Source organism: Ambystoma mexicanum, chromosome 6p (assembly GCF_040938575.1).
Source record: "Ambystoma mexicanum isolate Mex_15411 chromosome 6p, UKY_AmexF1_1, whole genome shotgun sequence".
NCBI classification, from domain to species: Eukaryota; Metazoa; Chordata; class Amphibia; order Caudata; family Ambystomatidae; genus Ambystoma; species Ambystoma mexicanum.
Window position 1 is genome coordinate 1,173,150,005 of NC_090935.1, and position 14,510 is coordinate 1,173,164,514.

A 14,510-nucleotide genomic window follows, 5' to 3' on the forward strand; every position below is an offset into this window, starting at 1 on the left:
AAGTGATGCAGTTCCCATGCTATGTTGTGGGGGTGGTGGTACCAATGATTGTCTTTTGATATTTAAATTAACATAGGTTTGCACTGGCCTATTGATAGTATATAAATCCTATTGGACATTAGTTGGGAATTGCCTCTGTGTAGGAATGCACAGAGTTGGTGATAGTACATAGATCTGCTTGGGTGGTCATGGGGAATTGGCTAAAGGTACGCTCCTGCTTTGCAGGATGCATGCAGTGTAGCATTATAATCAACCTGGGAGATGTACTGGTTCAAATAGTCCATGGATTTAATTCTCAATGTTTTTGAGACTAGATTTCGGACTGGCAACATTGTGGCTGATCGATTAAAGAATGCTCTAACTAGGAACTTAACTTGCCGCTTGAGAAAAATACAGACTGACCTGAAATAGCGACTCTGGAACTGATGCTCTACAGGGAGTTTCAAAGTATTATCCTGACAAGTTTGAATGAATCCTTTGGCCTTGAGAAAGACATCTGATCGAAACACGTGTTGGCTGTTTTTCTGCACAAGTTACTACCAGGAAATAAACTGCATTAATATTTGACTCAAGAGTCTGGGACACGACTTTATGGACACACCTGTATTAATAATACTGCATAACTGTATAGGCTAAGCGCGAAGTGGGAGGGGTATCTCAACTAACTTGTATGTGTATTGGCACAAGGGTTTACCACACAACCCTCACCACGCAGCTGGCACAACACACTCTATTACCCAAGCACAAGAGGACACAATTTACCATTGCGTAGCCTTTTTCCAGTTTTGGATGAAGGTTGGCCTTATTTAGTAGGGGTTCAATAATATTATCATTTAGGTGAACTGGTCGCTTTTCACTATTACAATACTGACCTCAGCACCATGTCAGATGTGAAAATCACTACGTTCGATCACAACTAGAATTTGGGCCCTGCGGTAGAAGCTCTGCTGCTTTTAATTGCTAGAAGAACTTACTGGATCTGTCTCACCTGCTGAGAAGGATATTGACTGGGACTGCAATAGTTAAACTGGGAGGTGCGAAATTCCAATACTTCACTTTTGCCAATTTCTGGCATGAATTTCCACTATCATGAAATTGCCGAAATCGTGCAGAATAAAAATAAAAATGTAATGTGTACATTTATAATAAATAGAAACGGTTAAAATAGGTTTGGCAGTACCCAAACCCTCAAAATGTCTGCCAGAAAAGTAAGCAATGGAACTGCTGAAGATTTACTAAGTAAGGTGGTTCATTTTGTAAGTCCCACGGATCGTTAAAGAATGAGTTTAGACAAGCACAATATGTGTTGCGCCTGTCTTAAGACATTCTTTAATGAACTTTTGGATTTTTGTTTTGAGATGGAGTGGGGGCACTGAACGGACAAACCATGTCCCTCACACTTCCCTGCTCCTCCGCAAAACAACACCATGTTTAACACCAGCCTTTAACCACTGTTATTCCTGTACAATCTACTTAACATTTGCACCCGGTTAATGCCGGTGGATTGCATTGGAACCCATTGTGATTCTGCCCAAAATCATTAGTTGTAGGGGACATTTACACTTGTCCACACGAGTGTGTGAATAGCAAATTGTAAACGCTATTTTGCCTGTGATTAACATGTTTGCACTTCGTGGCAGAAAGGTTTAAATTTGCACAGAGGGGATCTTTTGCATGGAAGCACAAGCAGATGACGTGGGAATTAGAAGAGACAATGCAAGATTTAAACGTTACCCAGTGAAATAATAAAAATATGAATATTTGACTTACTTTCAAAATGGAACTACTAAAGAATCTAGTAAGATTCGGTAGACATTTCAATTTCGATTTCGCCCGTGTCATTTGGTGAAAATAATAGTTTCATAATTTTATAGAAGTACACAATTATCATTTTCTTTTTAATTACGCCACAGTCAAAATTGTCGGAGAAATTCCAGATACAATTATTTGTGGGCATTTTCGTCCGCAAAGTAATAGGAAAACTAAAGACAATAATTTCCCTTTTGTTTGCTGAACAAGCATCTCACCAAAATGCCTTTTTTTAGGATCTGCAAACCAACTGGAAAACTCCAGCAAGTAAAGAGTCTTCAAAATTAAATTGCAGCAAATATGTATACCATTGTTTTGATTCCAGCAAAGTAAATAAAAAGGCGAGGAAAGGCGAGGAAACTTCTTTTGAATGGTTTACTTGAGTTTTGAACTCACTACTCTAGGAAAAAAGACACAGAACAACCTTGCTCTCAGTGGGTCCTTTTAAGACCCTAATTGTGCGAACGGAAGCGCACTATGCTTCATCTAAGAATGCTAATTTACGCAGAGGAAAAACGAACGGAGCTCTGAGCCCGAGACCAGCCTCTAATATGGTCATAGCAACAAAACCAAAAAGACCAAAAGAAGAAGCATCCATCCTCAATACAAAATGGCTTCTCACTTAGTAACACCCACTCTGTAAAAGTTCAATGATATGGGGCTCCCTTTCAAAGACATGTGTAAAAAACAAGTGCACACATTTTACCCAGGGTTTCACTGACAATTTAAAACTAGAGGGAATTTTCATTTATTTTGACAGGCGAGCCATGGCATAAAATGCAGGTTTCTGCATTTAGACCAGCACGTGATTTTGCTGCTGAAATAATTGCAAGGGATTCCTATGGAGTCCACCAGCTTAAATCAAATGGTAGATTACAGTAATATCAATTTTCAATGCCACCTACCATGCAGGGAGGCATTTACATCTGCTTTCACTATAAGTAAAGCACGTAAACATGGGTCCACCTGGATTTTTGTGCATTTTATATACTCTGTAGTGCAAACAATTGAAATTGTAATGAGGGGACTGCAGTGCACGTACGTTTGTATGTTGGCGGTCCACTCCATGCACTGGGCACATTTAAGAAAACAAGCCACTGTGTTTAACAGTTCTCTAGTACAGGGGTCTGCAACCTGTGGCTTTCCAGATGTTTTGGACTACGACTCCCATGATCCCTTACTATTTACTATGCTGGTCAGGTCCGATAGAAGTTGTAGTCTGAAACATCTGATGAACCCAAGATTAAGTTATCCACAGTGCTGTGAGTACTAGCGGTCATTAAGCCCAAAAACAAAGGCACCTTCACAAATGAGACCTGTCATAGATAAAACTTAATTAGTGACTTTTAATATGCTTTTAATGTACAGTCTGGAGTGCATAATTCTGCATAATGTAAAGCTGATATTCTAAATCTCTTTTAAACAGTTTATGTTGACTAATAATGAAACAATTGTTTATGCTTTTTCTTTTAGAAATGGATAAAATTTAAAAGAGATTTTGATAATTTTAAAACTGCATGTATACCATGGGAAATGAAGATAAAAGAAGTTGAAAGTAAGTGTACAATTTTAAATTCTGTTTTTTCAATGCTAAACTATAACTGCTCTGGTATGTTAAGTTATAGCTTTTTATGCTGTGCTCCACTTCCTAATCCTTCGGCGATATGGCCCTGAAAAAGACGGGGGCTGAGTTAGGTAAGTGCAAAAGCAGAGGGAAAGCAAGTGTGAGGAATTAGCATCTAGTAAGGGTGCAGACACCCAAGTTTTTTTTGATTCGTATTGCATAACAAAATTAGCCCTCAAGCCTCTTTTCCTTTGCAGTTGGTGAGCAGGTGCAAGTGGATCTAGGTCACGTGGCCTACCCACCACCCAGTTCTCAGTCATTGCTAATCTGTTAGTGACTTTTGTTTTGCCACTCGTTTTCCCTACTTAAGCAGCCCGCCAACTTGTTTTCATTTGCGGTTGGTGAGCAGGTGCAAGTGGATCTAGGTCACATGGCCTAAGCCCCACTGACCTTCTGCTCTGACTCTTCCTTTTTGTTCTCAACTCTTAGATCAATGGTGTCTCTCTCCTAGGCGTCTGAACTGAAGGGCAGACAAGGAAAATTGCAATTCTTGTTTGGACCTGTTCAGACCAGCAGGACCCAGGGGCCAAACCCCTGCTTGGATAACATGTAAGCATGTGCCAACATGTGTTTTATCACTCTGCACCCACAAGCCATCCCCACCATCACAAGACAATGTCAATGACATCATCCCTCCTCTAAGGCATGGAAACTGCAATTCAGCACCCTCATCCACATGAACCTCATGCTCATCAGCACCCCCTCACCGTCCACAACACGGATGTTGATGCTTGCCAACATCTGATCAGCTCTCATCCAGGCAGCAGACATCTCTGACCTCATCACTACACATGACCTTGATGCCATCTTCATCACTGAGACCTGGTTGACTCCCACCATAACACACATCCTAGACTTCCTTGTCCGTGAAGGCTACAGCATCCACCACAGAAATCGGCTGAACAAGACAGGCAGAGTCCTTCCAGTCAGCCACAAGACCTCATGGCCCTGCATCAGACTTGAAGTCGACACCATTAGCTCCTTTGAAGTCCTCTCCTGCTAAATCCAGCTCTTTCTGACTGCCATAGCTACCTTCCGTCTCATCTACAGACCACCCAAACCCAACACTGCTTTCATCATAAAGTTCACCAAAACGGTCACCATCATGTCCCTCACCCACGCCAACAACATCTTCCAAGGCGACTTCAATCTCCCAGGCAAGAAGGCCACCAAACCAATACACGTAGCTCTCCTCTGCCTTCTTGACATCCTCAGCCTAACACAGCACATGAAAGACCCAACGTATGACATAGGTTGACTTAATCATCACCACAGTGCCTTCCCTCCACTGCACACGAACCCAGTCAAGCATTCCCAGCAGAAACCCACCAGACAAAGCTTCAAGTCCTTCAAGAACTTCCCAGTGGAAGCCCTACCAGAATACCTCACCAACCACCACCTCACTTGGACTGCACACATCCAATTTAACTGCAACTCTCTACTGGAAGCATTCAACTCAACCCTCTCAGCCTCCATCAACATTCACAAGCCTCTGAAACAACGCACCTGCAAACTGAAAGCTTTGGCACCCTGCTACATGCTAGAACTCAACCTCAGCAAAACAGTCATCAGGAAACTAAAGAAAACCTGGCACCTATCCAGGACCACACCCGATGTGGGGCTGATCCGGGAACTTTGAGCAACCCGCTGACAACTAATGTACACCGCCAAAGCCTCCTACTATCAGAACGCCAAAGCAGAAGCTGATAACAAATTCAGAGCCCTCTTCAAAATGGTCAGGCACTGAAAAACAACCTGCTACCCAACTCTGCCATACCACATTCCACCATCAACACCTTCTTCATTGACAAAATCAGTAAGATTCACCAACACGTAGACACCAACCCTGCTTACACAGACCCACCTCACGTCCCACCTCACAAAATCTCCACACCCTGGACAGCATTCAAGACACTCTCTATAGAGGACCTGGTAGAATCCCTGGCTGTCATGGGTATCAGGCAGGTAGTTGGGGCAAGCTGGGTGGAGGCTTGGCAGGCCTGGCATAGACACACAAAGAACCCATAGCAAATCCCTCCTTTAATTTCTTCCTAGTGTTTGTAGTAACTTCCTGGTTACCACTTCATGTTGCCAAACAGGAAGTGCATGATGATTCATGAGCTCTCTAGTGTTCTTCCAGTGCTTCGTGTTGCTTACTGTGAGCTGGATCAGCAACACACTTGCCGTGCTCTGGATCAGCCAGCTTCTGCTTACCTGCTCCGGATCATCCTGCTTCTGCTTACCCGCTCTGGATCATTCTGCTTCAGCTTTACCTGCTTCGGAAGAACCGCCATTCTTACTCCACGCCGCAGCTATCTCCAGTCAAGTGGGGACTTCTACACCAGAACCTGTAAGAACAAAGAAGAACTGCGTTAACGTACGCACATCAGTAGCACTGCGCATACTCACTGAATCTTCCCGCGACGTTGCAATCCAGGTCAGTTGTACAAGCGCACAAACCATTTGCACTCGCCCCAATAAAGCGGACACTTATTTCACTGTGCTTGCGGTGCACACTTACCAAAAAGCCTCTGTGTATACTTACCCAACCACCAAGTCTCTCATAGCGCTAATCCCGGACTCGAGGCACTAATACTACATAATTTCTCCTGCAAGGGAAAGGGAGAGACATTCCCAGGCACGCTCGAATTGAAGGCGCTGCGCAAACCTACCAGCAGCTAGCTTCTACACGCAGCGCTACTCACCCACAAAAATACCGGCAAACAGAGACAATACGGACAATTTTGGACACTCGACATTCTGTGTGCAACGTTCACTTATGGGAAGGACTTTCTAGCCAGTGAAGAAACTGCCGCCTTGAACACTCGGCCTCGTTGTGAATGCATAAAACAGTGCTTGGCATCTGAACTCAGCCTACAGACATTGGCACCAATCACATGAGTAAATCGCGCCTCTGAGAATGCAGGATGGAGTGCACACCCTACTAAAGATCAAGTTAAGCCCATAGGGGACATCACTCCACATAGTAAAGAGAGGGGAATGGCCCAGGGGAATCAGGTGAATTCAGGTCTGAGTGTACACCTTGTATTTGACAGGTATTCCTGCGGGTGAAACAGGGGAAGTGAAGACTCGGGGTCAAGGGAGGCTCGTCCATCACTCCTGCAGAGACACATGTGAGTGTGACACTGGCTGCCATCAAAGCCTCATCATACTCAGACGACATCCTCCCAGCATCCATCCTCAAGACCCTGCACACAGAAGCTATCTTTCCCTACCTGGAGATCATCAACAGCTCCCTAACTCAAGGCACCATCCCATCAACCCTGAAGACAGGAAAAATCATCCGACTGCTTAAGAAACCCACTTTGGATCCTGAAAACCTTGGTAACTATTGCCCCATCACCCATTTTCCCTTCCTAGGTAAGATCATCGAGAAAGCGGTAGCCGCACAACTGCAGCAACACATCTACACCAACAATTTTCTCCGGACCTACCAATCCGGGTTCAGACTCAGATGCAGTACAGAGACGTTAATCATACAGGTGGCCAACAAAGCCCTTAGCATCCTTGATGATGGCCACACCTGCCTCTTGATCTATTTGAGCTGTAGGTCGCTTTCAACCCAGTAGACCACCAGGTACTAATGGACACCCTACATCTGTGCATGGGGATCAACAACCTTGTGCTATGCTGGTTCAAGTCATACCTCGCCAAAAGCCAGCAGTTTGTTCAGATGAACTCCTCAAGATGGATCGGGGTTAAACGCCTGAGATCCAAATGTTTGAGGGAGAAAAGACCGAAGATTATTTTTCTGAAATAACCCCTGGTCTTTTCTCCCCTGAACATTTTTGACTTGGCTCCCGCCCCACACCCCTACTTACCTTGCAGCCACCATCTCGCAGTGTCCCTGTGACGCCGGTTACCTTCCACTTACGTGATCAGGAACCGGTACAGGGTCCTTTCCTTTTGCTTGTTGGGCTTTTTGGGATGGTTGCGGGGGACATCCCTACAACCCCCGCTCACAATATAGTGAGCAAGGGTGCGGGGGACACCCCCACAGTCCCCAGCATCGAATGCGTGATTTAGTCAAACTTTTCGGCCTCTTGGAATTTTCAAACGCCCGAAATTCGTTCAAATCACGCATTCAGGCTTTTAAGTTCGGTCAATTCGGACATTTCCATCAAGACCGCCAAGGCTACCCATCACCTGTGTGGTTCCGCAGGGTTCCATCCTCTACCCTCTCATCTTCCATCTATTCGTTGAACCACTGGGATCCCTCCTAGCCACACATGACATCCACATTCACCAATGCACCTGACGACACACAACCATACCTCAGGATCGACTCCATCAAGGACATCCACAGGCTCAAAACATGCCTCTCGCTGATCCAATCTTGGATGTCCAGTGCATACCTGAAGCTAAACCCCTCCAACAACAAATTCCTACTCCTCACCAACAACACCGAACACCAACATATACAGACCTGGCTATCGAACATGAACCTTGAGGGCTTCACTCTCAAGCTCAATCCCTGCGCAAAGTTCCTCTGGTTCCACATCGACAAAAACCTCTCCTCCAGGACACAAATAGCTAAATAACCTCAGACAGCTTCGTATCAGCTCTCCCTCCTGCGGAAAGTCAGACCTTCCTCCCTCCGAAGAGCTTCAGATCCACTGTTCAAGCACTGGTCCTATCCCATCTGGATGGGGGCAATGTTCTTCTTGAAGGCCTCCTGTTGCCCTCCTCCCCTGAGAAGTGTCCTACACACGGCCGCATGTCTCATCAAGGGTTTACGCAGATACATCCATATTACCCCAGCCCTCATTGACCTTCACTGGCTCACACTGCATGCACAAATCATGCCTTGCTGCATCATCTAAAAGTCAGTCGCCCTCAAGTCACCCAGCTACCTCGTGGAGAAACGCAGCATCCTTGGTGGACAGCGGACCACCAGAAGCTAGGACACATGCAGACTTGAAATCCGCTGCTGTTCAAACGAAAGGATAAGAAAATAAGCCTTCTCTGCCTAAGCTGCAAGTCTATTGAACCTCCTACCCGTTACCATCCAGCTCGTCCCCACGCTCCTACAATTCAGAGCAGATTTCAAGACCCATATCTTCAAGGAGTCTCTCCTCCTCAGCATGTAGGCCATCACGTCACCTCCACACCACCTGACTCGACAGATTCCACCCGCCCCTTTCCTCCCTGTCACTCAGTAAAAATCATGATTTACACCTGTTCCCTGCTGCATCAGTCTCCCTGATCTGCAGCTCTTGCTCTTAAGTAGCACAGAACAGGTTCAAGGGTCTCAAATGCCCTGTTTGACATCAAAACCACTGCAGCCATTGTTTTCATTTAAATGTGCACCTCTGATTGAAAACCATAATAATTATGATAAACCTTTGCTGGGTTTCAGGGTAATCTTGAAACATAAGCCATAGACGTGTTTTGGTATACTGGCTCAAAGGTCACATAGTTATCAAAGCCACATCAGATTTGTATCACACACATCAACATTGTGAGCCCAGGCTGGCCATGGAAAGGCTTTCGGGATTATAGCCAGTCTACCTGTTTCTGCTCAGGAACATTGTGTCTCTTTTGATACTTTGGGAGGTTTGGTAACACCTCTTCAGACCAGGAAACTCCCTGCAGAGTACCCCTGGGAACAAAGCTTCAAAATGTCACTACCACACAATAGGGTGTTGCATATCAAATGGCCTTTGAAGTTGCAGGCTACGAAGGTGGCTGGATGAGACAGTCAGACAGAGCAGAATGGAATGAAGGAAGGATTCCTTCATCGTGGCTTTCTGTGGACTTCTTTTTGAATTGAATTGAATTGATTGTTTATTTATATAGCGCCTATGCACAATGTGTTTCAAAGCACTTTAAGCCAGGGAGGGAACCAGGGAGAATACAGTGACATTCTTACAAGTCTGTGATCCATTCAGAATGTGAAAATTAACTATCATAATCAGTCTGGTGACATTTTAGATAGTGCAAGTGCTGTTGACAATGATAAGGAGGGGAGGAGGATGGGAGGGAGAATGAGACAGACAAGTGGCTACATTACTATGCCTGATGACAATTGAGGTAGTGCCAGAATTTAAAAAGAGGAGGGGGTTTGAGTAAATGGAGAAGGAAAAGAACAAAACAAGCGACTATCATACTAGGCCTGATGACATTTCCGAATAGTGCAGGAGGGGGAGAGGGAGGAGAAAACAAATGAGATGGGGGGACAAACAAGCTGCTATCAAACAAGTCAGGAGACATTAGTGATAGAGTAAGAGCCATTGATAGTGATAAGGAGGGGAGGGGGATGGGCAGGAGAATGAGACAGACAAGCAACTACATTACTATGCCTGACAACAATTGAGGTAGTGCCGGAATGTAACAAGAGGTAGGGAGTTGAGGGAGGTACGGATACAGGGGGAAGGAGAAGAACAAAACAAGCAACTATCCTACTAGACTTGATGACATTTCCGATAGTGCTGGAGGGGGAGAGGTAGGAGAAAACAAATGAGGGCGGGGGGACAAACAAGCAGCTATCATAGAGGTCAGGCGCATTTCTGAATACCATAAGTGCTAAGTATACAGTGAAGGGAGTGGGGAGAGGGGAGAGGTTGGGACAGGAAGGAGAGGGATTCACGTAGGCAGACATCTCAAGCCTACAGGGGAGAAGGGGGTTGAGTGTGGGGCACACTGACATCATGGGGACCGGAGGGAATGATGGGTGGCACATGGAGATCATAGGGGACCAGAGGGGTGGGGGAACAGTGGTGGGGAAACAAGATGGGAGAGTGCACCATGAGTGCGAGATGCAGTGGAAGTCCAGCATGAAAGTTGAAAAAGGGTGAAGCACTATGAGTCAATGAGTCTATAAAAAGTCAAATCCCAGTATTGGCCACAAGACAGTGGTGGTGAACCAAAATGTATCTAGACAGCTCCTGCAGAAGGAGGTGGGGGGCACATAGGAACAACACGGGGGACCAGAGGGGGTGCAGAGGAAGACAGGGGACCAGAGGGGTGTAGGGGGCAAAGAGGAACACAACAGGGGACCACAGGGGGTGGGGGGAACAAAGGAACACAACAGGGGACCAGAGGGATGAGGCACAGAGGAACACACTGGGGAACAGAGGGGTGTGGGGGCACAGAGGAACCAAATGGGGTCCAGAGGTGGCAGGGAGGCACAGAGGAAAAACACGGGGGACCATATGGGGTTGAAGGGCACAGAGGAACAACACGGGGGACCAGAATGGGGTGGGGGGCACAGAGGAACAAAACAGGGGACCAGGGGAGGGAGGGGGCACAGAGGAACAACACAGGGGACCAGAGGGGGTTGGGGGCACAGAGGAACAAAACGGGGGATCAGAGGAAGGTAGGGGACACAGAGGAACAAAACAGGGGAAAAGGGGGTGGGGGGCACAGAGGAACAACACAGGGACCAGAGGGGAGTGGGGGCACAGAGGATATCGTTACAGTAGTGGACATGGAGCAGACAGGGGCCTTCGTAGTGGGCCTTGGTAGACTGGGGCCAGCTCCTGCCTCCCGGTTGCTGCTATTGGCCCTTCTGGACCAGTGAAACCAATGGGAGGGGTGCGGCCATCTTTAAGGCCAAAAACACAATGAGGCACCAATGCACATAAGTGCAAGAAAGTTGAAAACCCAGTCAGTGGGTAAGTTAAGTAAAGGAGCTTGCTCTTCACGCAATCACCATGCTGCCAGCAATGTCAAGCACATTTTTGTTTTAAAATTCCCAAAAATTGCTGCATTAGGCACAGATCTCAAACAATTTAGGGCTTAGCCCAGGATGATGTTCAGGTACAGGATGGTTGCCTGCAAGTAGGTGCAAGCAATCGGAACACGTGCAGAAGGGCTCCATTTGCGAAGAGAAGGCAGGAAGAATGAAAGCATGGTCTCATAGTGGGCCTTGGTAGACTGGTGCCAGCTCCTGCCTCCCGTTTGCTGCCATTGGCCCTTCTGGGCCTGTGCGACCAATGGGAGGGGGGACTGAGGCCAGCCCAGACAGCAACACAAAGGAAAGTGGTGTGCCATCTTTAAGGCCAAAAACACTATGAGGCACCAATGCACATGAGTGCAAGAAAGTTGAAAACCCAGCCAGTGGGTAAGTTAAGTAAAGGAGATTGCTCTTCGCACCATCGCCATGCTGCAAGCAATGTGAAGCACATTTTTGTTTTTAAATTCTGAAACATTGCTGCATCTGGTGTGGATCTCAAACAATTCAGAGCTTACCCCAGGATGATGTTCAGGTACAAGATGGTTGCCTGCAAGTAGGCAAAAGCAGTCGGAACTTGTGCAGAAGGGCTCCATTTGTGAAGAGAAGGCAGGAAGAATGAAGGCAGGGACTCGTAGTGGGCCTTGATAGACTGTGCTGGCTACCGCCTTTTGGTTGATGCCATTGGCGCTTCTGGACCAGTGCAACTAATGGGAGGGGGGAGACTGAGGCCATCCCAGGCAGCAACACAAAGGATGGTGCGGCCACTTTTCATTCCTGGCATCCACACTTCCTGCAGATCAAAGCACTTTGTTCATGGTGCAAAAAGGCAAAGGTCACTTGCTACCTTAACAGGGATTGGACTCTTTAAATTTGGCTTTCTTTTTTTCAAGATGGGATTAGAACAACACTTCTGCGTTATACCATTCAAAAGGTATCCTCACACCTTGTTTGATTAAAACATGCCACAAAATGTAATCCCTTGTGAGTGCCTGCCTCCTTTTGAAGGTTAATTAATCAATTAGTATCTCAAGAATGTTCAGTAATTTGACTTAAATCAATATTGTGTTGCTTCATTTGTGAGGTGAAGGTAGAGGCAAGATCTGCTTCCTACCAATCCCCAAGACACATTGTGGGTGAACTGCTGTTGGAGTGAGATCTGCACTCTCTGCCAGCTGCACTGGTACCCAGGCTCCTCAGTGGAGGTGGATGACTCCTGTAGGTGCAAGCTAGACTCCACCAAGTGGTAATGAGGAGACCACAGACCAATATTGTCCGTGAGCCCCTGTTTTTGGAATCATAGTACTAAAACATGTAAAGCAACTGGATTCCTGTTTCCCACAGTGCAAACCATCATCGGACGATAATTGACTGTGTTCTAACCAGGTCTCACATTGCTGCTTTTGTCGCTTTTTCATAACTTCTTCGGACAACTGTTGCTTGATTAATTGAACCAGCTCAATGTCTTATCGTACCAAGCAGAGCACATCCCCTGATAGGCATGAATAACCAGCAGGCTGCTGTGGATGACTTCAAGCTGATGCCTCTTTGAACATTGCATCAAACCATCAGGATCACAGCTTTGAACTGCCATAATTATCATGCCACTTGTCTTGGGAGGTTAGCTCAGGGGCAACATGCTCGCCTTGGAAGCAAGACGACATGGAGAAACACAGGTTCAATGAACAAGGTCTGTGCTTAGAAACCTCCGGCCATTAAGCGCGGTGGGATATTTTGACCCATTCCGATATGCCCTACTGCATCACTTTACAAATGGGGAAAGAAACAGCCACAAATGGATGCGGTAACCCCTGTGCGTGCAAAAATCTGCAAAACTGCATATGGGTCACAATCACAAAAGGCTGCACACCCCTGCCACACACAGTCAAAGTGGGGGTGAAAACAGAATTCTTACTGCAGGAGCATGCCAGTGGGCTCTGTTACATTTAACATGAAGCAAGGCCACGGAATTGGTCTAAAAACCGAAAATGCCTTTTAAAATGCAGCTTTGCAACCTTCAAAGTGCTGTTTTGGCGCTAGATCCATTCATTTTCCAGTGAATCAATGAATTTAAAAGGGTACTGAAATTAAAAATCATCCAGGTGGCCCAGAGGAGCCGGGCCTCATTGTCTGACAGCAGGTAAGAAATGTATGCCATGAAAAACTAGCCCAACAACATTTGTTTTCAGTTTCACAGGAAAAATGTGGCTAAAAATGTCAACATGTAACAATTTCAGCTGTGCAGAGAGAACTCCAAGCAAAGGCTGGATACATGCATCCAGACTGCAGACAAATCCCAGCACTCAAGGGAAGAACTGGTGCTGAATAAAATGTAGGTGCTGCAGACGAAAATCTAACGTAAAGGACTCAGTTTTATGTGCTTTTTCAGTAAGGAAGTGCAAAACGCCTGTTTAAAAGCATGTTTTTGTGAAAGGCCTAATTCTTTAAATGTCAAAATCCACCTATAAACTGTGTTCATTTATATTTGTTAATGAAAGATGTGGGTAACTTAAAGTCAAAACGCAGTCTTGAGTTAATTAAATATTTAATTCTGAGCTGACAGCCTCAGCCTGGGAATGGTTGACACCTCACTACTGGTAGGAAAGGACTAATGGCTGCGGGGAGGTTTTGCATACTCATGACAAAGAACTCATCAGACTTTTGTCTGGGACTCAGCTAAAGACAATGGCAGGCTTGAACACTCATCCCTACAGGGGAGGGGCAGGAAACTTCCCTCTCAAGGAGGAGGACCCCCACCCTGATCAAAGGAATTTCACAGCTGTTGCCAGTTGAAAGAAATGTAAAACAAAACTGCTAAGGGTTTTTGTTGGTTAATTGCCTATTTGTAATCAAGCTTGAAAAACCTTTAACTTTGCCACATGAAGGAGGAAAAATCTAAAAGATAGTAGTTGTAAATCTAATTTGATGCTCTTTCTTTGAAGACGTGATTGAACCCTGTACTACATAAGGAACACAAGTTATACTGAAACACTAATTGCGCCAAGACTATTGATGTTGCAAATCTAATATTGTATACCTGTGTTCTAGGGGTGATTGCACAGATATGTACCGAATTAGGAATTGCTAGGCCAAATCTTTATGATTAAAATTAACAAAATTCCACAGAAAGACAAAGCCAGCTCTAACTGACGTGGGAATTGGATGTAAAGGTAACCCACAAAATATGTAATGTATGTGTCCAATTTTATTGGAGGGCATGATTATAGAAATGTGTATTTGTGGGAAAGTTACATTGTGGTCCAAATAACTGTGGGAGTTCCCAAGTCACATCATAAAATATGACAGCTCGTTCTGGCTTCCAACCAGAAAAAGGCAAGTGCCTTTGACCGATCACAGCCTTGTGGGTGTGGATTGTAAATC

At 45.6% G+C, this 14,510-nt stretch overlaps 1 protein-coding gene across 1 annotated transcript in view; it reads left to right on the top strand.

Moving 5' to 3' along the window:
• The window catches only part of LOC138510277 (transmembrane channel-like protein 2-A), a 1,079,160-nt gene that overhangs the window by 194,108 nt on the left and 870,542 nt on the right, over positions 1–14,510 (top strand). The window contains exon 6 of the mRNA XM_069625812.1: positions 3,283–3,364. Within this exon, the coding sequence (XP_069481913.1) occupies positions 3,283–3,364 (82 nt within the window). The remainder of the gene's footprint in view (positions 1–3,282; positions 3,365–14,510) is intronic.